Genomic DNA, 23,174 nt, shown 5'->3' with positions numbered 1-23,174 from the left:
ATGGACTTGCAGTTTGAGGTATGATGCAAATCCAGAAAATGGAATAACCAACAGGTCATGTCTGTGAAACAGCAAAATCTTTCGGGATTTAAAGATTGAAAGTGTAAAGTCATCACTGAGGTGCAGAGAGAGAACAGCTACGTGGGGATGTGTTTTGAATGTTAAGAACTATGGTAACGCAAACCAGGGATCTAAGCATGTGGGACTACAATCTACAAATGATTCAGTAGCTACCTTTATAAGGGGAAAGTAACAGTAATCCATCCAATCCATAATTCATTTATAACAAATAGTGCCATTGGCTTTAATCGATGTTTTATAATATCCTTTCAAATCGGTAAAGAATGAAATAAGTTTTCTGCTGAATCAGCCATTCTTACAGTTGGTACTGTCCTGATAATTTAATGCAGGCTCTAATCATAAAAGGGGTTGGTGAATTGACCACCTGTTGCCTTGACGATAAACTGTTGCAGTAGCCAGCAGTTAGATAGGCACCAAAAAAAGCTTTTAAAAACATTCTGGTTAAAATTGTGTCTGAGATATCTGTGCTCCTCCAGTTCTGGCCTCTTCTGCATCCCCTATTTTAACCACTTCAACATTGGTGGCCATGCCTTCAGTTGCCAAGGCCCTAAGCTCAGGAATTCCCTCCCTACATCTCACTGCCTCTCTACCTCGCTTTCCTCCTTGAAGATACTCTTTGGAACCTACCTCTTTGACCAAGCTTCTGGCCATCTGACTTAGATCTCCTTATGTGGCTCAGTGTCATATATTGCTGTGAAGCATCTTGGGACATTTTAGAACAGTAAAGGTGCTATATAAATATAAATTGTTGTTGTTTGTTTCCAAAGATCTCTCTCTCTGCAGTTATATCCCTCCAGCTTATGTTCTTATGAGTCTATGTCCTCCCTCCTGCATGTTGATCCTGTGTAGTTTCTAGCTTTCTCTCTGCATTTTTTTCTTTCCCAGAGTGTGAAAAATTTTCTTCCACACTTTCTTTCTCTCCCCCTCTCCTGTCACGCAGACTGCGCCCTGTTACTCTCTGTTTCTTTGCATCGCTTTCTCTGTAAACAAAATACTGTCAGAACAGTGGGGAATTTTAGTTTTGGTGAACGTGTGGGATTGGGTGTAGGAGCTGAGGGTGTTAAATAGACAAAAATCCCAAGTGGGTTCGGAAGCTGGCTCCAGCCCACTAACTTGCAGCTTTTACTGAAGGTTGGTGGTGGTGGGGGGGGGGGGGGGGGGGGGGGGGGGGGGGGGGGTGGTCAAGCCGCTCCCAGTAAGCAAGTCGGCATTTTAAATATGATAATGATGGTGGGAGCTTCAAACTGAACCTGCTTTGTAGGTTTTGAGGGCCTCAGGAAGCGTGGCAGCAAGGCAAGGACATCCTTAGGGAGCATTCTTTGTGGGTCAGGAATGTTTCATCCTGAACCCCAAGGTGTCCCGCTATCAGACCCTCTTGCCCTCATAAAACAAACATGCCACCATCCCCACGGCATCGGACCCCATCCTCCGAGGTTCAAGGATTCACCCCTCCCAGGCACACTCTGGAGGACTAGACACCAGCAAGACAATTGTGGGTTGCAATAGGTTGTATTCTGTTTTGCATTGTCCCTTACACTCAATCTCTGCCTCCTTTATTATTTCCTACATCAAAATAGTCACCACACTGCAAAAGTACTTCAAAGCGCTTGGGAATGTCTTGAAGCTGTGAAGTACTTCTTGTTTTTAGTGTCAGCCATTAGTCACTTTCTTGCCTCTGGGTCAGAAGGCTGTGGGTTCCTGTCCCACTCCAGAGACTTGGAGCAGGATTTTACCCCCCTCGGGGGCGAAGTTGAATTGTGGGCGTGCGCAGGCGAGCCTCCGAATGGTGCCCCCAATTGGGGGCGAGGTGCCATTTTATGTAGGCGGGCCAATTAAAGCCCGCCCAGCATGACATCCGCACAGAAGCGCTATGTGCTCCCTGTGCGGGTATGGGTGGGTGGGGGAATCCCTAAACCCGAGAGTGTGCTGTTTTGCACATGCCCACGAAAGAGCGCACTCACCTCCCCGAGGCTGAGTGCAGCCTCAGGGAGATCGGCTGTTCTGTGACAAATATTAAAAATAATTCCTGACATGTCCCCTCATGTGAGACTGACACATGAGTTGGGACATGTCCATAACTTTTACAATAACTTTAATAAAATTTTAAAAAGCCGACATGAAACTTCATCCTGCCCGCGAATGAGGTTTCATGCTTTTTCTGAAGCCCGCCAGAGCTCCCGGCCTACCCGCTAACCCTAGGGTTGGATGGGCAGGTCCATTAATCAGCTTAATGACCCTGTCAATGGCCTCAGTTGGCCATTGGCAGGTCGGCGGGTGCGCAGCTGATTTCGCTGCGCCCCCACCTACCGGATAATTTAAATGGGGCGCGGTGACATCGGGAGTCCTGCCCAACGTCACCGCGCTTCATTTTACGCATCGGCGAGAGGGCCCTGCCCCCACCGCCCCCACTCGCCGACGGGCAAATCCTGCCCTTGAGCACAAAATCTAGGCTGACACTCCAGTGCAGCACTCTGGGAGTCCTGCACTGTCATCTGGGATGTTAAACCAAAGCATCATCTGACCTCTCAAGTGGATGTAAAAGATCCCATGGCACTATTTCAAAGCAGTGCAGGGGAGTACTCCAGCTGTCCTGGCCAATATCAACATTAAAGAACAGTTTATAAGACCATAAGCCGTAGGAGCAGAAGTAGGCCATTCAGCCCATCGAGTCTGCTCTGCCATTCAATGAGATCATGGCTGATCTAATAATCCTCAATTCCACTTCCCTACCTTTTCCCCATAACCTTTGATTCTCTTAGTGATTAAAAATCTATCTCAACCTTGAATATACTTAACAACTCAGCCTCTACAGCCTTCTGCAGTATAGAATTCCACAGATTGACTAACCACTGAGAGAAGAAATTCCTCCTCATCTCTGTTTTAAGTGGGCACCCCCCTTACTTTGAGATTATGCCCTCTGGTCCTAGACTCTTCCACAAGAGGAAACAACATCTCAGCATCAACCCTGTCAAGCCCCCTAAGAATCTTATGTGTTTCAATAAGATTGCCTCTCATTCTTCTAAAGTTCAACGAGTACAGGCCCAACCGACTCAACCTCTCCTCATAAGAAAATTCCTCCATCCCCGAGATCAACCTAGTGAACCTTCTCTGGTTACTCTGCCAGTATATCTTTTTAGATATGGGGACCAAAAACTGTTCACAGTATTTGCAGCTGATGTAGTTTATATGGATTTCATCAAAGCCTTTGACAAGGTCCAACATGGGAGACTCATAAAGAAGGCAAAGGCACATGGGATACGGGGTAATTTGATTAGGTGGGTTCAAAATTGGCTTAGTTGTAGGAGGCAGAGGGTGATGACAGAAGGATGCTTTAGTGACTGGAAGCCAGTGTCCAATGGCGTACCACAGGGATCTGTGCTCGGTCCCCTATTATTTGTCATTTATATAAACGACATAGATGACTATGTGGGGGTAGGATTAGTAAGTTTGCAGAAGACACAAAGATTGGCCGGGTGGTTAACAGTGAGGTTGAGTATCTTGGGCTACAGGAAAATATAGACAGGATGGTCAAATGGTCAGATAAGTGGCAGATGGAATTTAACCCTGAAAAGTGTGAGGTGATACACTTTGGAAAGAGTAATCTGACAAGGAACTATTCAATGAACAGCATGGCACTAGGAAGTTCTGAGGAACAAAGGGACCTTGGCGTGTGTGTCCATAGATCTCTGAAGGCAGAGGGGCATGTTAGTGGGGTGGTGAAAAAGGCATATGGGACACTTGCCTTTATCAATTGAGACATAGATTACAAAAGCAGGGAGGTCATGTTGGAGTTGTATAGAACCTTGGTGGGGCCACAGCTGGAGTACTGTGTGCAGTTCTGGTCACCACATTATAGGAAGGATGTGATTGCACTGGAGGGGGTGCAGAGGAGATTCACCAGGATGTTGCCTGGGATGAAACATTTAAGTTATGAAGAGAGGTTGGATTGATTTGGGTTGTTTTCGTTGGAGCAGAGAAGACTGAAGGGTGACCTGATCGAGGTATACAAGATTATGAGGGGCATGGACAGGGTGGATAGGGAGCAGCTGTTCCCCTTAGTTGAAGGGTCAGTCATGAGGGGACATAAGTTCAAGGTGAGGGGCAGGAGGTTTAGGGGGGGTGTGAGAACAAGCTTTTTTACCCAGAGGGTGGTGATGGTCTGGAATGCACTGCCTGGGAGGGTGGTGGAGGTGGGTTGCCTCACATCCTTTAAAAAGTACCTGGATGAGCACTTGGCACGTCATAACATTCAAGGCTATGGGCCAAGTGCTGGTAAATGGGATTAGGTAAGTAGGTCAGGTGTTTCTCACGTGTTGGTGCAGACTCGATGGGCTGAAGGGCCTCTTCTGCACTGTGATTCTGTGTGTGTGTGATTCTATTCTAGGTGTGGTCTAACTAGTGCCTTGTATAGTTTTAGCAAGACTTCCCTATTTTTATACTTTTTTCTCTTTGAAATAAAGGCCAACATTCCATGTGCCTTCCCTATTACCTGTTGAACTTGTATGCTAGTTTTTTGGGATTCATGCACAAGGACTCCCAAATCCCTCTCTGCTGCTGCTTTCTTCAGTCTTTCTCCATTTAAATAATATTCAGCTCCTCTATTCTTCCTGCCAAAGTGCATAACCTCACACTTTCCCACAATATATTTCATCTGCCACGTTTTTGCCCACTCACTTAACCTGTCCATATCCCTCTGTAGACTATTTATGTCATCCTCACCACTTGTCTTCCCACCTATTTTTGTGTCATCTGCAAACTTGGCGATAGTACATTCACTTCCCTCATCCAAGTCATTAATATATATTGTAAATAATTGTGGCCCCAGCACTGATCACTGTGGCACTCCGCTAGGTACAGGTTGCCACCCTGAAAATGGCCCCCATATCCCAACTCTCTGTCTTCTATTAGTTAGCCAGTTCTCTATCCATGCTAATATACTATCCCCAACACCATGGGCTCTTATCTTATTAAGTAGCCTTATGTGTGGTACTTTATCGAACGCCTTTTGAACATCCAAATATATTACATCGATTGGTTCCCCCTTATCTATCTTGCTTGTTACCTTCTCAAAGAATTCTAATAAATTTGTCAGGCATGATTTTCCCTTCATGAAGCCATGTTGACTCTGCTTGATTAGATTATGCAGTTCTAAATGTTCTGCTATAACATCCTTTATAATAGATTCCAACATTTTTCCAATGACAGATGTTAAGCTAACTGGCCTATAGTTACCTGTTTTTTGTCTCCTTCTCTTTTTTAATAAGGGTGTTACATTGGCAGTTTTCCAATCCTCTGGGACTTATCCAGAATCTAAGGACTCTTGGAAGATTACTACCAGTGCATCCACTATCTCTGCAGCTATTTCCTTTAATATCCTAAGATGCAACCCATCAGGTCCAGGGGACTTATCGGCCTTTAGCCCCATTAGTTTCCCTAGTACTTTTTCTCTAGTGATAGTTATTGTATTTATTTCCTCCCTACCTTTTGCCCCTTGATTATTTAGTATTTTGCTATGTTATTAGTGTCTTCTACCATGAAGACTGATGCATAATGCAAAGTATTTATTCAACTCCTCTGCCGTTTCCTGGTTCCCCATTATTATTTCCCCAGCCTCATTCTCTAAAGGACCTATATTAACTTTGGCCTCTCTCTTCCTTTTTATATATTTAAAGAAGCTCTTACTGTTCGTTTTTATATTATTTGCTAGTTCACCCTCAAAGTTTATTTTCTCCCTCTTTATTACCTTTTTGGTTATCTTCTGTTGGTTTTTAAAACCTTCCCAATCCTCTGGCTTTCCACTTATCTTTGCCGCATTGTATGTTTTTTCTTTCACTTTGATACTATCCTTAACTTCTTTGGTTAACCATGGTTGGCTTATCCCCTTCCTACAATACTCCTTCCTCACTGGGGTATATCTTTGTTATGAATCATGAACTATTTTCTTAAACGTCTGCCATCGTTCATCAACCATCTTTTCTACTAAACTCCTTTCCCAGTCCACACCAGCCAACTCTGCCCTCATTCCTTTATAATTACCTTTATTTAAGTTTAGCACAGATGTTTCCAAACTAAGTTTCTCACTCTCAAACTGAATGCTAAATTCCATCATGTTATGGTCACTGTTTCCTAGGGGACCTTTTATTCTGAAATCATTTATTAAACCTGCCTCATTACACATTACCAGATCCAAAGTAACCTGATCCCTGGTTGGATCCACAATATTTTGTTCTAGGAAACTGTCCCGAAAACACTCTGAATTCTTGCTCATGGCTTCCTCTGCCAATTTGATTTTACCAATCTACATGAAGAACAAAGTCATCCATGATTAATATATGATCTTTTTTACATGCCCTCATTATTTCCTGATTTATTCTGTGTCCTACAGCATAGCTACTGTTAGGGAGCCTATAGACTACTCCCAACAGTGTCTTCTTCCCCTTGTTATTCCTTACCTCTACTCATATGGATTCCACATCTTCCAATCCAAGATCATTTATTGCTAACATACTTATTCCATCTTGTACTAATAAAGCTACCCCACCACCCTTTCCTTCCTGCCTGTCCTTTCAAAAAGTCACAGACCCCTGAATATTTAGTTCCCAGCTTTGATCTCGTCAGTGTTGCTGTGGGAGCATTCTGTGTGCAAGTTGACTGCTGCGTTCCTACACTATAATTGTGACTACACTTCAAAAGTACATAATTCGTTATAAAGCGCCTTGGGATATCCTGAGGTCCTAAAAGCTACTATATAAATGAAAGTATTTTTCCTTTCATTCTCCATGTCTTCCTTTCCCTTTGACTCTCTTACTTTCCCTCTCCTCTCCCCACACAACATTTTTCTCTCTCTGTCCCGACTCTTTCTCCCTCACCCCTTTCTAATTCTTTCCCTGTCTCCTTTTCCTTTCTCTTTCTGTTCCTATGTTCTTTGCTTCCCTCTTATTCTTCCTCATCACAGTCTCTCTTCCTTGCTCACACATTCTCTCTCCCCTCACACCTTTTTCCCCTCACTCTCCCATTTAATTTTTCTTTGTTCTCCCTTTCTCTGTCTATCCCGTTTATTTCTCTTTCCTCTTCCTTTTTCTGTCTCTCCCTGTCTCTACTTCTCCCTTTTGGTCTCATACTGCCAAAAGAAAAATATATAAAACTTACCTCAGAAGCCTGAATTAAAAGTCCCATACTACATGGTTTTTGTGGAAAACATCTCACATCCTTCCAATATTTCCACTCAATGTTCATTGAACAGATGAGAATAACATTTAAGGAGTCATGGTGAAAATGGATAGAGTTTTCCTTTGAGAAAGATCAATAATGTTTGGTTTTAACTATTTTTTAAAAAAGCAAAAATAGTTATCGTCTGCCTAGTTTTTGCTGAGGTAAAATGTAACTGCATTTCTAGTGTGTTTTCAAATCACTTGGAAAAAAATCTAATCAAAATTTCTCTCAATGGACAAAGAGCAATGAGAAAATTCGACCAATGCATGTTTAGAAATTAGGCTCCAACTGAAACATCTCCTTAAGCATTAGAGAATAACAGCAGTGCATCAACTTCAGCCAGGGTCTCCAGTAAAGTTGATGTCTGATGAACATGCTAGGCCTGTGGTAGAACTTGTGAAGTGGAATTGTAGCTAGACTCAGGTATTTACTTAAAACTCGTTTATTTACATTATGTACAATATGTACAAGGTGGGTTATGGAGTAGGCATGTCTCTGCTGAGAGTTGCCTGTCTACTGTATAGAGTCTCTAGAACATGACTACTGACGTAACAGCTACACCATGGTCTACATCACTCATTAACATCGCTATTCTAATAATTTAACCCTTTACACTACAGTTGAGGCCTTTAAGTAAAAACTTTGAAGGGATTAAGAGACATACAATTCTGTTCTATGACTGGAGGTAACAACCTTCGTGTGAAATATGTTAAGTTTTTTGGGTTTTTTTCTTTTACTTTTTTCCGTTACTTTGTACATGGTTAATTTCAGTTGCTGAGGAGGAAAATAATAGGACGGGAGGGGGAAACAATTTTTTTACCTTCTGACTTCCTCTAATTGAAGATTGTCCTGACTGGTCACTCAGGACTGGTTGCTTCTTTTCCAAGGACAGGACTTTACGTCCCGTGGGTGGGCGGATGCGAGCGCCTGAACGGATCGGGTGTAAAAATAGCGCACGATGATGTTAGGCGATGATGTCATCACGCACCCGCGTGCTATTTCAGTCAGCTGGTGGCACGAGAGTCAGCAGCACGCCCGCCAACAACTAAGAGGCTTATTAAGGCCCTTAATCAATTCATTGAAAGCCATTTCTCGCTGCCCGTTGGTGAGTGGGCAAATCGGCCAAGTGGCCTTTTGATTTTTTTTAAGCAAACCTCATCCACGGGCGGGATGAGGCTTCCCCAATTAAATAAAAAATAAATATAAATTTTTGGGCAGAGTTTTTATTCCATTTATATGTTATTGTGAGTTAGTCCCACGTCGAGACACTTTTTTCTGATTTTAAAATCTTTGCTTTTGATTTTAAAATTGTTCAGCTCCCTGAGGCAGCTCCCCCCACGGGGGCTTTCAGCGCGCACTCCCCCATGCCTGCGCGGACTTCTGCTCTTGCCCTTCTCCCACCCCAGGGCAGCGCTGAGCCTTTCAGCACGCCTTTCACACAGGCCGGCCGTTAACTGGACATCCAGCGTGAAATCGCGGCCAATTGCGAGCGGCGAACCATTTCCTGGCCTCTCCCAGACCCGGCTGCCGTGTCCTCCCGAAGATCCTGCCCCAAGTTTCTACGTGAATCTTCTCACTTTCGTTTCACACCTTGTCCCTTTCTGACTTGCCACTGTTTTACTTTGAGCCAATCAACAATGCGTGAGAGGAAAAAAATGTATCAGCAAGTTTTCTTTTTACACATTCATGGGATGTGGACATCACTGACAAGGCCAGCATTTCTTGCCTATCCCTAGTTTCTCTTGAATTGAATGGCTTGCCAGGCTATTTGAGAGGGCATTTAAGAGTCACCACACTGCTGTGCGTCTGGAGTCATATGTAGGTCAGACCAGGTAAGGGTGGCAGATTTCCTTCCCACAAGGCAAGGCCAGCAATTGTTGCTATCCCCAATTGCTCTTGAATTGAATGGCTTACTAGGCCATTTGAGAGGGCATTTAAGAGTCACCATTTAAATAATCAGGTAAGTGGAGTCTGGTGGTGACAGGACCAGTCTGGCAAGCCCCAGCGAGTGGCAGAGGGGCTGGCATTGCTGGGGGTAGGCAGTGCCGTTGCCGCAGTGACAGCTATTGATGTCCGAGAGACCCTCCGTGGGCCTAAGACTGCCCAGAAAGGAAGGGTCACCCCGGAGCCACTGGGAGGCTGTCAGGGTTTACCTGGCAGTTTCCCCATGCATTGGAAGGCTCCCCTCCCCTCACACTGGTAAAATGCCAGTGGGGGTGGGAAGCGGCCCTTAAATGGTCATTTCGGTGGCCCAATTGGATGCCAGGCAGGCGGGTTGTCTGCCATCTTTCTCACCACTGACAAAATGGCATAGCAGTGGGAGGATAACAGTCAAGTCTTCTTTCACCTTTCCATGCTATTTTGCCAGCCTTCCAGTCTCCGAGCCTCTCCTTAAAGGGCTGGTAAAATTCTGCCAATGTGTTGTTTGATAGGGAGTATACGGATTGGGAGAATGTGTTATTGTAATATCAGCTGCAGTGCACTCACCTCTGGGTAGGAAGATTGTTGGTTTGATGCCCATCTGAGAGACTTGTGCACAAAACGTAAACTCACATTCCAGTGCAGTAATGTGGGAGTGCTGCATTGTCGCATATGAATTGCTGTCTTATGAATAAGATGTTACACCAAGGCTGTATCTGCCCTCTTAGAGTGGGAGGTGGGTACAGGAAGTGGTGGGGGAGTGGGGGTATGAAGAGTGGGACTGAAAGAGAGTTGGTAGTTTAGTGCTAATGTCACTGGACTAGTAATCCTAGGGTCATGGGTTCAAATCCCACCATGGCAGCTGGTGTGATTTAAATTCAATTCATAAATCTGAAATATAAAGCTAGTCTCAGTACTGGTGACCATGACAGCTATCATCAATTATCATAAAAACCCATCTAGTTCACTAATGTATTTTAGGGAAGGAAATCTGCCGTCCTTACCTGGTCTGGCCTACGTATGACTCTAGACCCACAGCAAAGTGGTTGACACTTAGCTACCCTCTGAAATAGTCTAGCAAGCCACTCAGTTCAAGGGCAATTAGGGATGGGCAACAAATGCTACACTTGCCAGTAAAGCGCATATCCCATGAAAGAATTTTTAAAAAGACACGTAAGATCCCATTACTTTATTCAAAGAAGAGTCTGGTAGTTCTCTCATTGTCCTGGCCAACATTTATCTCTGAACCCACACCTAAAACAAATTGTCTGGTTATTTATTTTGTTGCTGTGTGCAAATTAGCCGCTATATTTTCCACATTACAGCACCACACCTCAAAAGTTGCAAAGTGCCATGGGATGTCTTGAGGTCATAATAGGCACTATATAAATCTAAGTCTTTTTTTCCCCTTTTATCAAAAAGCACAATAATAAATCACTGCTAGATTGATACCAGAAACAAATTCACATTTGAGAACAAGGCAATGAATCAGCAGATTGGCAACCACATGTCCAGCAGAAAGGTTTACACGGAATCTGGAGAGACCATAGCAAGGCAGCATCAGAACCCTGCTCATAATCTAAGGCCTGCAACTCAATAGATTTGCTATTCTTTGCAGAACTTTAAAATTAAAATTAAACTGCAAAACAATTCAAACACTTCCACAACAACTGTGACTATTGCCTTAGTTTCAACTCTCAAAACATTTACATTGAAGGAATTGACCAGTAGAATACTCTTATTTGGCCAACAAAGTCTCCTCTGGTTATCTTTTTGAAAATATTTAAAGAGTTAGCCAGGAACTTCCTTGGACCCACTCCAGTTTTGCCACCATAACTTCATTGTAATTCTGCTGTAAACCCTGTTTTTGTAATGTAAATAGAGTTTCCAATGATTTTAAAAAGGGAAAGCAGAAGCTGCTTCAAGGAAATTGCTGGCCTTTTTTTTCAGATTTGCATGTTTGGGCATGGCTCAATGATATTATGATAAGCCTCTTATCACAGAACCCATGCACCAAAACATTACCTGCATCCAACCCCATGTGACCCTCGCTGCTGCAGAAGCACTCATCCGCAGCTATCGCCTTTAAGCTTCTGCCAAGTCCTGCTCCGGGCCTGATCTGTTCCTCTGTGAAGTGAAGATGAAGTGAAGATCTGTTCCACGGTGAAGATATTTTGTGATTAAAGATGCTAATTTTTTCTTTATTCTTTCACAGGAGATGGAGGTGTCGCTGGCAAGACCAGCATTTTTGCCCATCCCTAATTGCCCTTATACTGAATGGCCTGCTAGGCCATTGCTAAAGTTAAGAGTCAACCACATTACTTTGGCTCTGAAGCCACATGAAGACAAGACTGGTTAAGGATGGCAGATTTCCTTCCCTGAAGGTCATTAATGAACCAGATGTGTTTTTAAAAAATTGATGATGGTTGTCATGGTCACTATAACTGAGACCAGCTCTGTATTCCCGGTTTATTAATTGAATTTAGATTCCACACAGTCCAAGGAAACAATCTACCCCAGTGTTTCCCATGCGACTGAAACTAAAATCAGAGGCAATGTCTGCACCCAGTTCTCCAATCTTTGCCCCCATTCCACACTGGGAAAGATCTTGCAATTTTGGGGTTAAACATAAGAACATAAGAGCAGGGGTAGACCATTTGTCCCTAAGAGAACTGCTCCACCATTCAATATGATCATGGCTGACCTTCTGCCTCAACACCTCTTTCCCACTCACTTCCCATATCCCTTGACCCCCTGAGAGACCAAAGTAATTCAACTCGGAGCATCTACAACCTTCTGGGGCACAGAATTCCAAAGTGGCTACAGAGGGATTTGAACCCAAAGAATTCACCTGGGCTTCAGCTTAGTAACATTACCACCTGCCACACCTCTCCAGCAGGTATGGAGAATGGGTATAATAGTGTAATGGTTACAATACTAGACTAATAATCATGAGTTCAAAACCACAGCAGTTTGAGAATTTGAATTCACTTTTAGAAATTCTAGAAATGAAAAGCTGATGTCATTAAAAGTAAGCATGAAGCTGTAGATTGTTGTAGAACCCAACTTTTTAACTAATATCCTTTTGGAAACAAAGCCTGACATAACACCTAGTCTGACTAATAATGTGATACTTAATACATTATCTAACTCTTAGTGAGCAGATAGAGTGATATGTTTGAGTTATGGTGTTCCTGACATGTTGAAAATTAGTTTGACATGAGGAATGATTAACGAGACTGGCTAAATCAACACAAGAAAAGAGTCACAAGATTAATTATGATGGGGAAAAAAGGCAGACTTTGAATACAATGTTCAGTAGTTTCAAGCAATTTCTACTGAGATATTGATGGTAATAGATCAAGAGTGAAGCAAAAGGAACATGCCTAAATAATGCAACTGAGCAAGGGCAGATGTAACATTTATGAATTGATACAATCCATATGTGCATTCTTAGAAGAATGATTAGCAACTCCCGCATAGATTGACAGGGATGGGAGCTGAAACTCAGTGGTCGAACATGGCTATGACCGGGTTTTTCAAATTCCCAAGAAGTGGCAGTCTCACACAAAAGGTTTTAGCATTTTTCAAAATTAATTCTCAGAAAGTGGGCATCACTGGCGAGGCTCGCATGGATTGCTCATCCCCAACTGCGCTGAGAGTGTATGGGGCCTTCTTGAAGCACAGCGCCAGGCTTTTATTTCACTGAGTGGCTTACAGGCCACGTTAGAGGATGTTTAAGAGTCAATCGGCCACATTGGATTGAAGCTGGAGTCACACATTAGCCACCACTGGGTAAGGACAGCAGGTTTAGTTTCCCTCCCTGAAGGACGTTAGTGAATCAGTTGGGGTTTTCCGCCAATCTGACAGTTTCATGGTCATTTTTATTGATACCAGCTTTTTATTTCCAAATTTTTTGTTGACTACCTGAGCGTGGGAAATTGGGGTGTGTTCTCCTGAAGTATTCCAGTGTATGAAACATATTTCAGTCGGCTTTTAACTGAACATTCATGGCTCACTTTTTCTAGAAACCTATCTATTGAATTAATAAATAGAACTTGCTTCTGTACTTTCAACATTCTTTGTCAATGTATCAATATACACAAAAACCAATTACATCAGTCTTTCCAAACTAATCCAAATGCACTCTCAGAATCACAAACTGCACTCATGAAAGTATACAGAGAGAAATATTATTTCAAATGCTATTTCCAATGCCAAAGCACCAAAATTGTGAACCCTCTCCAGCGCACAGGTCAGAGAATTGAGGTCAGTGCACCCGCCACAGCAGGATAAATTTTAACTGTTGGCAGGGTGTTAGAAAGTGGGCAGTGATGGATCAGCCACCCATTATACACCCCGCCCATGGTCTGAAGTCAGTAGAAAGCAAAACTGGACAGTGTCGAATAATTGGCCGATCCATTTTCCACACAGTCCAAAGTAACAATCTACCCCAGTGTTTCCCATGCTATGGCAACTAAATCAGAGGCAATGTCTGCACCCAGTTCTCCAATCTATGCCCCGGTTCCACACTGGGGCAGGATCTTGCAATTTTGGGGTTAAACATAAGAACAAAAGAGCGGAGGTAGACCATTCATCCCTTCGAGCCTGCTCCACCATTCAATATGATCGTGACTGACCTTCTGCCTCAACACCTCTTTCCCACTCACTTCCCATATCTCTTGACTCCTTGAGACACCAAAATATATTCAACAGTGGAGCATCCACAAACTTCTCGGGCAAGAGATTCACAACTCTGAGTAAAGAAGTTTCTCTTTATCTCAGTCTTAAATGATCGGCCCCTTATCCTGAGACTGTGCCCCCCGTGTGCAGCCAGAGGGAACAACCTACCCTGACAAACCCCTTCAGAACCTTTAAGACTCTTCACGGTCACACAAATCCAGGTAACATCTTAACCGATTTCTTAAAACTGCATTCAAGAATAAAAGAGTTTAATATGCTAGAAATCGTTTATGAACACTCACAAGACTGAATCTTAAGATGAAAATCTTCTCCACTGTGACACAATTTTCATTAAACACTATGCAAAATGTTGTTCATAGAATCTCACAGCCAACAAGGAGGTCATTAGGTCCGTTGTGCCTGTGCCAGCTCGGCGAAAGAGCTACATAATTATTCCCACTGAAAGTTTCCTCTAAACTGTGGGAATGCCTGACCGTGCAGCAACCTGCAATGTACCGTGCAGTGCAACAAGCAGGCCGCACACAAAGAGAGAAAAATTACAGGGACCGTGGATCCTACACCCCTGCTCTTTCCTCATAGCCCTGCAATTGTTACACTCGGGTTTTGGAGGATCAAAATATAGATCAGACATTTGATCAGATAAGGCCAAATTGTGTGCATTCCTTCCTATATCAGAATAACATATTGATCAAGTTATCAGGTGATGAACAGTCTTCAGGGCTAATAATGACTTTTTAAGTGTGAAGGCACTTTTAAAATGTGCAGTGGGTGCCAGAGGAAACATGACAGAAGTTAGGACTCACATTTCCTTGTTTCAAATGTAGTGATTGTGGGGCCAGAAAGATTTGAGAAAACTATACTGTAGTGTCAATGGTAAGTTACAGGTTTCCTCACCATATTGCATGTTCCATCAATCCTGTTTCACATCAGAGAAGTTGAGTCAAAATTTAATCTTCTACATTCAGGAGATTGATATACAGATAATGAGGTTCTCTGTGATACTTTCTACCAGTCAAGACAATGCAGTGCAGCTGGCATGTTGGCTGAGTTATTTACAATGATACAGAACAGTGAAGTGTAGCTATAGTTGCCCTCGTGTATCTTGCATAACCATGAGGTCCTGCTTTAAGAACAGTAGATCTGGGCCTAGCTGTTTTACATTGTGAATAGTACAGATTACCCTCAACAGAGCAATTGGTCTTCAGGCCTTTTGACTTTTTCAAAAGCAAGCTATGGATTTTCCTCTACAGTCTGTCAGACAAGGCTATAATAATTGATTAGAGTGGAGATTTTCAGGGTTTTTATTTCCTTTATTCTTTCATGGGATGTGTGCATCGCTGGCAAGGCCAGCATTTGTTACCCACCCCTCAATACCCTTGAGTTGAGTGGCAGAGGGCAGATAAGAGTCAACCACATTGTTGTAGGTCTAGAGTCACATACAGGCCAGACCAGGTAAGGATGGCAGATTTCCTTCCCTAAAGGGCAGTATTGAACCAGGTGGGTTTTCGCAACAATCGGTTTTAGTTTCATGGTCACCATTACTGAGACTAGCTTTCAATTCCAGATTTATTAATTGAATTTAAATTCCACCAGCTTCTGTGGTAGGATCTGAATCCACGTCTCCACTTTTAGCTTGGGATTACTAGTCTAGTAACATTACCAGTTACAGCACCATCTCCCACTTAGGGCATTGAATGTAGCTAATACTGGGGAAAGAAATGGGGCAGATTGCCACGCACGGTTGTGAAGGAGCCCCACCTAATTATCTGATATTTGCTGCACCCTGGTCATGACACTGAGAAATACACCTTTTATACCAGGGCTGATACAAGTTTTGTGGAACAATGAGTGGGGCTGTGAATGAAAGAATCAGCTGTGTTGCAAATTCTTGCTACAAATTTGTCTTTTTCAACTGTATTTGTTATTTGTTTTTCCCAGCATAGGTTGGATGATGTTGAATTTGTATCTATGTACACCAAAATGTTAAGAGGTTTAAAAACCCATTTGAGAATTGATAAGAGACAGTGCAATCAATATTTCTAGATAGAGTTGTTGATAAGTGTTATAAGCATTTAAGACAGTTATCCATCCGCTCTTAAATTTGATAAAATGTTTGATGCGGTATCTTTTAGTTGCTGCTGCATAACTTTAGCACACATTTCTACAATAATTTATTAACTAGCAAAAATAATTAAAGGGCCAAAATAAAGATATTTTCTTCAGTAGATAAAAATGAGAGAGTTGTTCAGATTAAATTCTGCTTATCTATTTTCACTTGGGTTTGATCCCAACTGGCTTGCAAACTCCCCCCTCCCCACACCATAGCCTCTCCTCCCGTAGGAATCCCCCTATCAGCCCTGTATTTTATATTTCCTCGATTAGGAGATTACATGCTTGTGGGGAGTTGGGAAGTGTCTAGACCCGTGGCTGCAGACAGCATGACTGTGGGACAAGCTCGATAGGCCAACTGGTCATTTCCTGCCTCTCAGAGATTTATATGTTTTGCATTCTCTCAGGGTTGTCCGTGTTTAACAGTGCTTCATTCAATGTGCAATTTGGCATAGAGTTCAGAATGGCTAAGAAACAGGAAGACTACCTTTGTGATGAGGTGGTTGGATTGAAGAGTGCTCCTGTAAAGAAGCGAGCGCTAATTAACTTGGGCAGTAACTACATTTCTCTATAAGAAATGAGAGGAAATTAATTTATTTAAAAACAAGATTAACTCACTCTAATAAGTCACAGTTTGAATGCTGGGGGTGGAGCATTCATAAATTGCAACTGGAACCCGGACAGAAAAAGCTGGGATTTTAACCACCATCTTTATCCACACCCTTACAAATCAAAAGGCAAATGAACATCATTTATTTTTGTGTCCACACTGGCCAATTCATCCATTTCCTCTAGTTTAAGCCCCACTGTAATCCCGCAGAATAATAAAAGGAGTATATATCTTTATGAAAGGAGTATATATCTTTATGTAAGATCTGGATTTAACTCTTGAAATGAACGTTCCCCAACGTGATCAGCTGCCAGCATCAGAATGGATTACTGAAGATGCGTTATTTGTATGTTTCTATGTTGCAGCTGTCTGTTTTCCCTCCTCCTCTCTTTCTCATATGGTACTGCTGTCAGAGGTGATGGTAAAGTCCCTTTGCTAAAGGTATAGTCTTAACGTTGTAGCTCCAAAAGTGTGACTGTAAATTCTACTCAGAATCTCCCATCAGTTCCAACTGGCTGTAACTTATAACCATGTAATATTAATCTGAATTGACCTATCAAAGTACACAACCAATAAGAGACACTATCCTACAAATTGAAGACTTAAGTGTCAAGTATGGCTCAGTGGAAACACGCTCTCCTTTGAGTCAGTAGTTTTTGGCGTTTAATCCCCAGTTAAGAAACTTGAACATATAATCTAGGCAAACAGTCCAGTGAGGGAGTACTGCACTGTCAGAGGTGCCATCTTTTTAGATGGGATGTTAAACTGAAGTACATCTGTCTTCTCAGCTACATCTAAAAGATCCCATGCCACTATTTCCGAGAACAGCACAGGAGTTCTCCCCAGTATCCTGGCCAATATTTATCCCTCAACCATCACTTGTTAAAAAAAAGTAACCTGGCTATTTATTTAATTGCTGCTTGTGAGAACTTGCTGTGCACAAATTGAAATTTCCTACATTATGACGGTAACTAGACTTCAAAGTACTTCATTGGTAGTAAAACATTTTCATCCTGACATTGTGAATGGTGCTATATAAATTCAAGTTATTTCCTTTATCTTTTCGTTCAAAGAACCAACACAAGCACAGTGGGCTGAATGGCCTCCTGTGTTGTGAGTTTCTATGATTTTGCTCCATCTTATGCTGCAGAATAAGAAAACCCAAATATCAAAGGTAAAAAGCCCAAATATCAAAGGGTAAAATACAATAAAACTCTGACTTTTGTTCATTATCTGGCTGCATGGCACCTACAATGGGCAGACAGTGTTCTCACTCATGCACCAGAGTCAGTGTAGCAGGAACAAGAAAGCTCTCTTCATGTTCCAACACTCTCAACCTGTGTTGAATATTCACTGAACAGAACTCGCTGTGGGTGATGAAACCAGCAGCATCACTGGGCATTCAAATAGATGGAGATGTCCATGTAAAATGTTATAGTAAGTAGTAGTGTGTGTGAGTGAGAGAAAGAGGGAGGAAAGAGGCGCAGGCGAAAGGGCCTGAGGGGCACAGGAGCAGTGGACGTGAGGAGCATAAGAGGGAGGGTCCAAGACACACAGGAGGGAGGGGGCGAGGGGCATGAGAGAGATGGACACAAGGGGCACAGGGAAGTAGGATCCGAGGGGCATGGGAGAGAAAGGGTTGGGGGCACAAGAGGGGGGGCAGCGGGTATGGGAGAGATGGGTACAAAGGCCATGGGAGAGAAGGGGCCAAGGGGCAGAAGAGAGAGAGGGAGAGGGGCATAAGAGAGAAGGTTCTGAGGGACATGGGAGAGAAGGGGCCGAGGGGCATTTGTGGGGGAGAAGCATGGGAAAGAAGAGTCAAGAAGCACAAGAGAGGGGGCGAGGTGCATGGGAGAGAAGGAGCCGATGGGCATGGGGGGAGAGAAGGGTTGAGGAGCACGAGAGGGGTGAGGGGCACAGGAGAGATGAGCGCAAGGGACATGGGAGAGTAAGGCTAAAGGGCATGAAAGAGAGGGAGTAAAAAGCATGGGAGAGGGTGTGAGGGGCATGGGAGGGGGCAAAGGAACACGGAGAGGTGTTGAGGGGCACGGGAGAGAGTGAGAGGGGATGGCACGTGAGGATGAGGGGCACAGGAGGGAGAGGGTGTGAGGGGCACGGGAGGGGGCAAAGGAACACGGAGGGGTGTTGAGGGGCACAGGAGAGAGTGAGAGGGGATGGCACGTGAGGATGAGGGGCACAGGAGGGAGAGGGTGTGAGGGGCATGGGAGGGGGCAAAGGAACACGGAGGGGTGTTGAGGGGCACGGGAGAGAGTGAGAGGGGATGGCACGTGAGGATGAGGGGCACAGGAGGGAGAGGGTGTGAGGGGCACGGGAGAGAGGGCAAGGGGGAATGGAGGGGGCAAAGGGCATCAAGAGGGGCAGGTGAGGTGTACGAGAGAGGGGTGGGGGGACCGGAGCATGAGAGAGAGAGGGGGGGAGGAGAGGGGTGAGGGGAGGGAGGGAGGGAGGGGGGAGGAGAGGGATGAGGGGAGGGAGGGGGGAGGAGAGGGATGAGGGGAGGGAGGGGGAGAGGAGAGGGATGAGGGGAGGGAGGGGGGAGGGGAGGGAGGGGGGGAGGAGAGGGGTGAGGGGAGGGAGGGGGGGAGGAGAGGGGTGAGGGGTGAGCGGAGGGAGGAGAGGGGTGAGGGGTGAGGGGAGGGAGGGAGGGGAGGGAGGAGAGGGGTGTGCGGAGGGAGGGAGGAGAGGGGTGAGGGGAGGGAGGGAGGAGAGGGGTGAGGGGAGGGAGGGAGGAGAGGGGTGAGGGGAGGGAGGGAGGAGAGGGGTGAGGGGAGGGAGGGAGGAGAGGGGTGAGGGGAGGGAGGGGGGAGGAGAGGGGTGAGGGGAGGGAGGGGTGAGGGGAGGGAGGGGTGAGGGGAGGGAGGGAGGGAGGAGAGGGGTGAGGGGAGGGAGGGAGGAGAGGGGTGAGGGGAGGGAGGGAGGAGAGGGGTGAGGGGAGGGAGGGAGGAGAGGGGTGAGGGGAGGGAGGGAGGAGAGGGGTGAGGGGAGGGAGGGAGGAGAGGGGTGAGGGGAGGGAGGGAGGAGAGGGGTGAGGGGAGGGAGGGAGGAGAGGGGTGAGGGGAGGGAGGGAGGAGAGGGGTGAGGGGAGGGAGGGAGGAGAGGGGTGAGGGGAGGGAGGGAGGAGAGGGGTGAGGGGAGGGAGGGAGGAGAGGGGTGAGGGGAGGGAGGGAGGAGAGGGGTGAGGGGAGGGAGGGAGGAGAGGGGTGAGGGGAGGGAGGGAGGAGAGGGGTGAGGGGAGGGAGGGAGGAGAGGGGTGAGGGGAGGGAGGGAGGAGAGGGGTGAGGGGAGGGAGGGAGGAGAGGGGTGAGGGGAGGGAGGGAGGAGAGGGGTGAGGGGAGGGAGGGAGGAGAGGGGTGAGGGGAGGGAGGGAGGAGAGGGGTGAGGGGAGGGAGGGAGGAGAGGGGTGAGGGGAGGGAGGGAGGAGAGGGGTGAGGGGAGGGAGGGAGGAGAGGGGTGAGGGGAGGGAGGAGAGGGAGGAGAGGGGTGAGGGGAGGGAGGGGAGGGAGGAGAGGGGTGAGGGGAGGGAGGAGAGGGGTGAGGGGAGGGAGGAGAGGGGTGAGGGGAGGGAGGAGAGGGGTGAGGGGAGGGAGGAGAGGGGTGAGGGGAGGGAGGAGAGGGGTGAGGGGAGGGAGGAGAGGGGTGAGGGGAGGGAGGAGAGGGGTGAGGGGAGGGAGGGAGGAGAGGGGTGAGGGGAGGGAGGGAGGAGAGGGGTGAGGGGAGGGAGGGAGGAGAGGGGTGAGGGGAGGGGAGGAGAGGGGTGAGGGGAGGGGAGGAGAGGGGTGAGGGGAGGGAGGGAGGAGAGGGGTGAGGGGAGGGAGGGAGGAGAGGGGTGAGGGGAGGGAGGGAGGAGAGGGGTGAGGGGAGGGAGGGAGGAGAGGGGTGAGGGGAGGGAGGGAGGAGAGGGGTGAGGGGAGGGAGGGAGGAGAGGGGTGAGGGGAGGGAGGGAGGAGAGGGGTGAGGGGAGGGAGGGAGGAGAGGGGTGAGGGGAGGGAGGGAGGAGAGGGGTGAGGGGAGGGAGGGAGGAGAGGGGTGAGGGGAGGGAGGGAGGAGAGGGGTGAGGGGAGGGAGGGAGGAGAGGGGTGAGGGGAGGGAGGGAGGAGAGGGGTGAGGGGAGGGAGGAGAGGGGTGAGGGGAGGGAGGGAGGAGAGGGGTGAGGGGAGGGAGGGAGGAGAGGGGTGAGGGGAGGGAGGGAGGAGAGGGGTGAGGGGAGGGAGGGAGGAGAGGGGTGAGGGGAGGGAGGGAGGAGAGGGGTGAGGGGAGGGAGGGAGGAGAGGGGTGAGGGGAGGGAGGGAGGAGAGGGGTGAGGGGAGGGAGGAGAGGGGTGAGGTGAGGGGAGGGGAGGGGAGGGAAGTTTCCTACCTGCGAAGATCCCGCAGCCCAGCCCCGAATCGGTCCTCAAACTCCTCCCAGGCCAGTTTCTGGGCTTGGGATCCGTCCGAGCCGAAGGAGGACAAGTCCAGCACCGCCGAAACTTCCTCGAAGCCGGCGGCGAAGTCGTTGAAGCTGATGGAGCCGTCACTGTCCACGTCCAGCGTGTGGAAGAGGGGGGCCACCTGGGGTCGGGAGACACCCAGCTCCCGGCAGACGCTGGAGAAATCCTCAAACTCGATCAGCCCCGAGCGGTTCAGGTCACACGCCGAGAAAAGCCTCCTGAGGTCCGGCCGGGTCATTGCTCCTGTGTCCATCCGGAGCTGGAGCTGGAGCTGGTGCTGGCGCTGCTCAACGCTCCTGGGGTGGGGACCGCTCCTCGAGGTCAAGTTGCCTCTTTACATGGCCCAGAGTCGTGAGTCTGAGTCAGTCCCGGTTACACAGGGGACTCGCTGCAATCAGTTCACATCAAACAGGCATTTCTCCGCCCAGCCAGGATCATTCTGTGTCTGTCAGGGTCCAGGCTGCAGTTACTGCAAAGCCACCCACAAAACTAACCCGCACAATGCAGGTGTCACTTCTTGTAATGTGCTCAAAGCACTCAATATACTTCCTGAAAGGTCCTATTTCCTGCTACAATTAATTGCCCCAGATCAGTTTCCACCCTATTCTCTGAATCACCTGGAGCAGTGCCACAGGAGGTTTGGTACTAAAACTTTAACATTGAACTCTACAGGTACATGCTGTGATTGGGAGCGGCTGTGGGTGCAGGGCCCACCCACTCCAGAGACTTGGGTGTAATGACCTGGGCTGACTCTCACAGTGCAGCGCTGTCGAAGGAACTGTCTTTTTGATGCAGGGTTGCCAACTGTGATTAAATGTGTTCCTGGAGGTTCCATCACACAACTTGCCCCCCACCCCCCCCGCCCCAAGCTCCAGCCGGTAGTCAGGCAACACAATCATCCTTGTGAGACTCACTTGCCTTCCTACACGGACCGGAAAGCAAAAGGACTCATTACCCAACTGGATGATTCTTGACTGCCAGCCAAACAGCCTTTATTCCCTGTTTTCAATATGTTTATATTTGCTAAAGGGAAATACTCAAAGAAAATGATAAAAGACTAGTTTTTTTTAATGTCCCGATGACTTTTCTCCAGGGTTGCCCACAGCGGTGCCCTGGAGATCGATCTTCAATTCCTGGAGACTCCAGGCCAATCCTGGAGGGTTGGCAACCCTATTGTGATGAGATGTTTGGCTTCTCATGGGCACATAAAATGCCCAATGGGAATATTTCAAAGAAGGGCAGGATGAGTCCTCCTTGGTTTCCAAACCATTATTTGTCCTTCAAACAACACCTAAAACAGATTATCTTATTTCTGTGTTTGAGACCTTGTTGAACGCAACCAGGTTGTCGAATTTTCTACAATACAACTTGTATGACATGCTATGTGCACTCTGTCCAAGGGCAGGTCCTTGGCTCATTCTCTGCTTCATTCTGAGGTGTTTGTCAAGGCAGTTCATGTCAGTGATAATTTGCCATTGCTTTCCACTCAAGGAGAGAGGGCAAGGAGGCAGGTCCAACAGGTCTCAGTCAGCACAGGAATCAAACACACACTGTTGGTGCCATGCTAAACCACACACCAACCATCTAAGCTAACTGACCCACCACCTTAAAAGTACTTTGTTGTCTGTGAAGCGCTTTGGGACTTCCTGTGATTAAGAAAGTTGTTATATTTCCTGTTCCTCTTTCAGTTCTGAGGAAAAATGGGTTAAAACACTTGCTGTTGTAGGAAATTGGGGATGTAGCCATTATAAAGACATAGGGTGGAATTCAATGCCCTCCCCTGTGGCAGGTTTGTTGGTGGGGTTGATGTTTAATCAGGCAGGTGGGGACCCTGCTGCCTTCCCTCCATTGCCCGATTAAGACTGTGGCAGGAAGGCCTGTGTATGACCTTCCTGTTCCGCAGCTAATTGAGGCCCTTAAGTGGACAATTACATCTACTTAAGGGCCTTATCCTGCCACTTCTGGTATTGACCCGGGCGGGGGACTCATCATGTGGGACGCCCAAAAAATAACCCCTGTTGGGGTTGTTTCCAGCCTCCCGGGGACTGGGGTTGGGGGTTAGGAATCTCTCATTCAAAGGCACTTAAT

The 23,174-nt window shown here is 46.7% G+C and overlaps 1 protein-coding gene across 2 annotated transcripts in view; it reads right to left on the bottom strand.

Moving 5' to 3' along the window:
- The window catches only part of zgc:162879 (ras and EF-hand domain-containing protein), a 199,460-nt gene extending 178,085 nt beyond the window's left edge, over nt 1–21,375 (bottom strand). For both annotated transcript variants that reach the window (XM_041175008.1, XM_041175009.1), the window contains exon 1: nt 21,014–21,375. In XM_041175008.1, the coding sequence (XP_041030942.1) occupies nt 21,014–21,339 (326 nt within the window). In that variant the 5' untranslated portion in view covers nt 21,340–21,375. The remainder of the gene's footprint in view (nt 1–21,013) is intronic.
- Between the last annotated feature and the right edge of the window lie 1,799 nt (nt 21,376–23,174).

The sequence above is a fragment of the Carcharodon carcharias genome, chromosome 26, assembly GCF_017639515.1.
Source record: "Carcharodon carcharias isolate sCarCar2 chromosome 26, sCarCar2.pri, whole genome shotgun sequence".
Taxonomy (NCBI): domain Eukaryota; kingdom Metazoa; phylum Chordata; class Chondrichthyes; order Lamniformes; family Lamnidae; genus Carcharodon; species Carcharodon carcharias.
The sequence above is the reverse complement of the archived record's forward strand: the minus strand, read 5'-3'. Positions and strand labels throughout refer to the sequence as shown.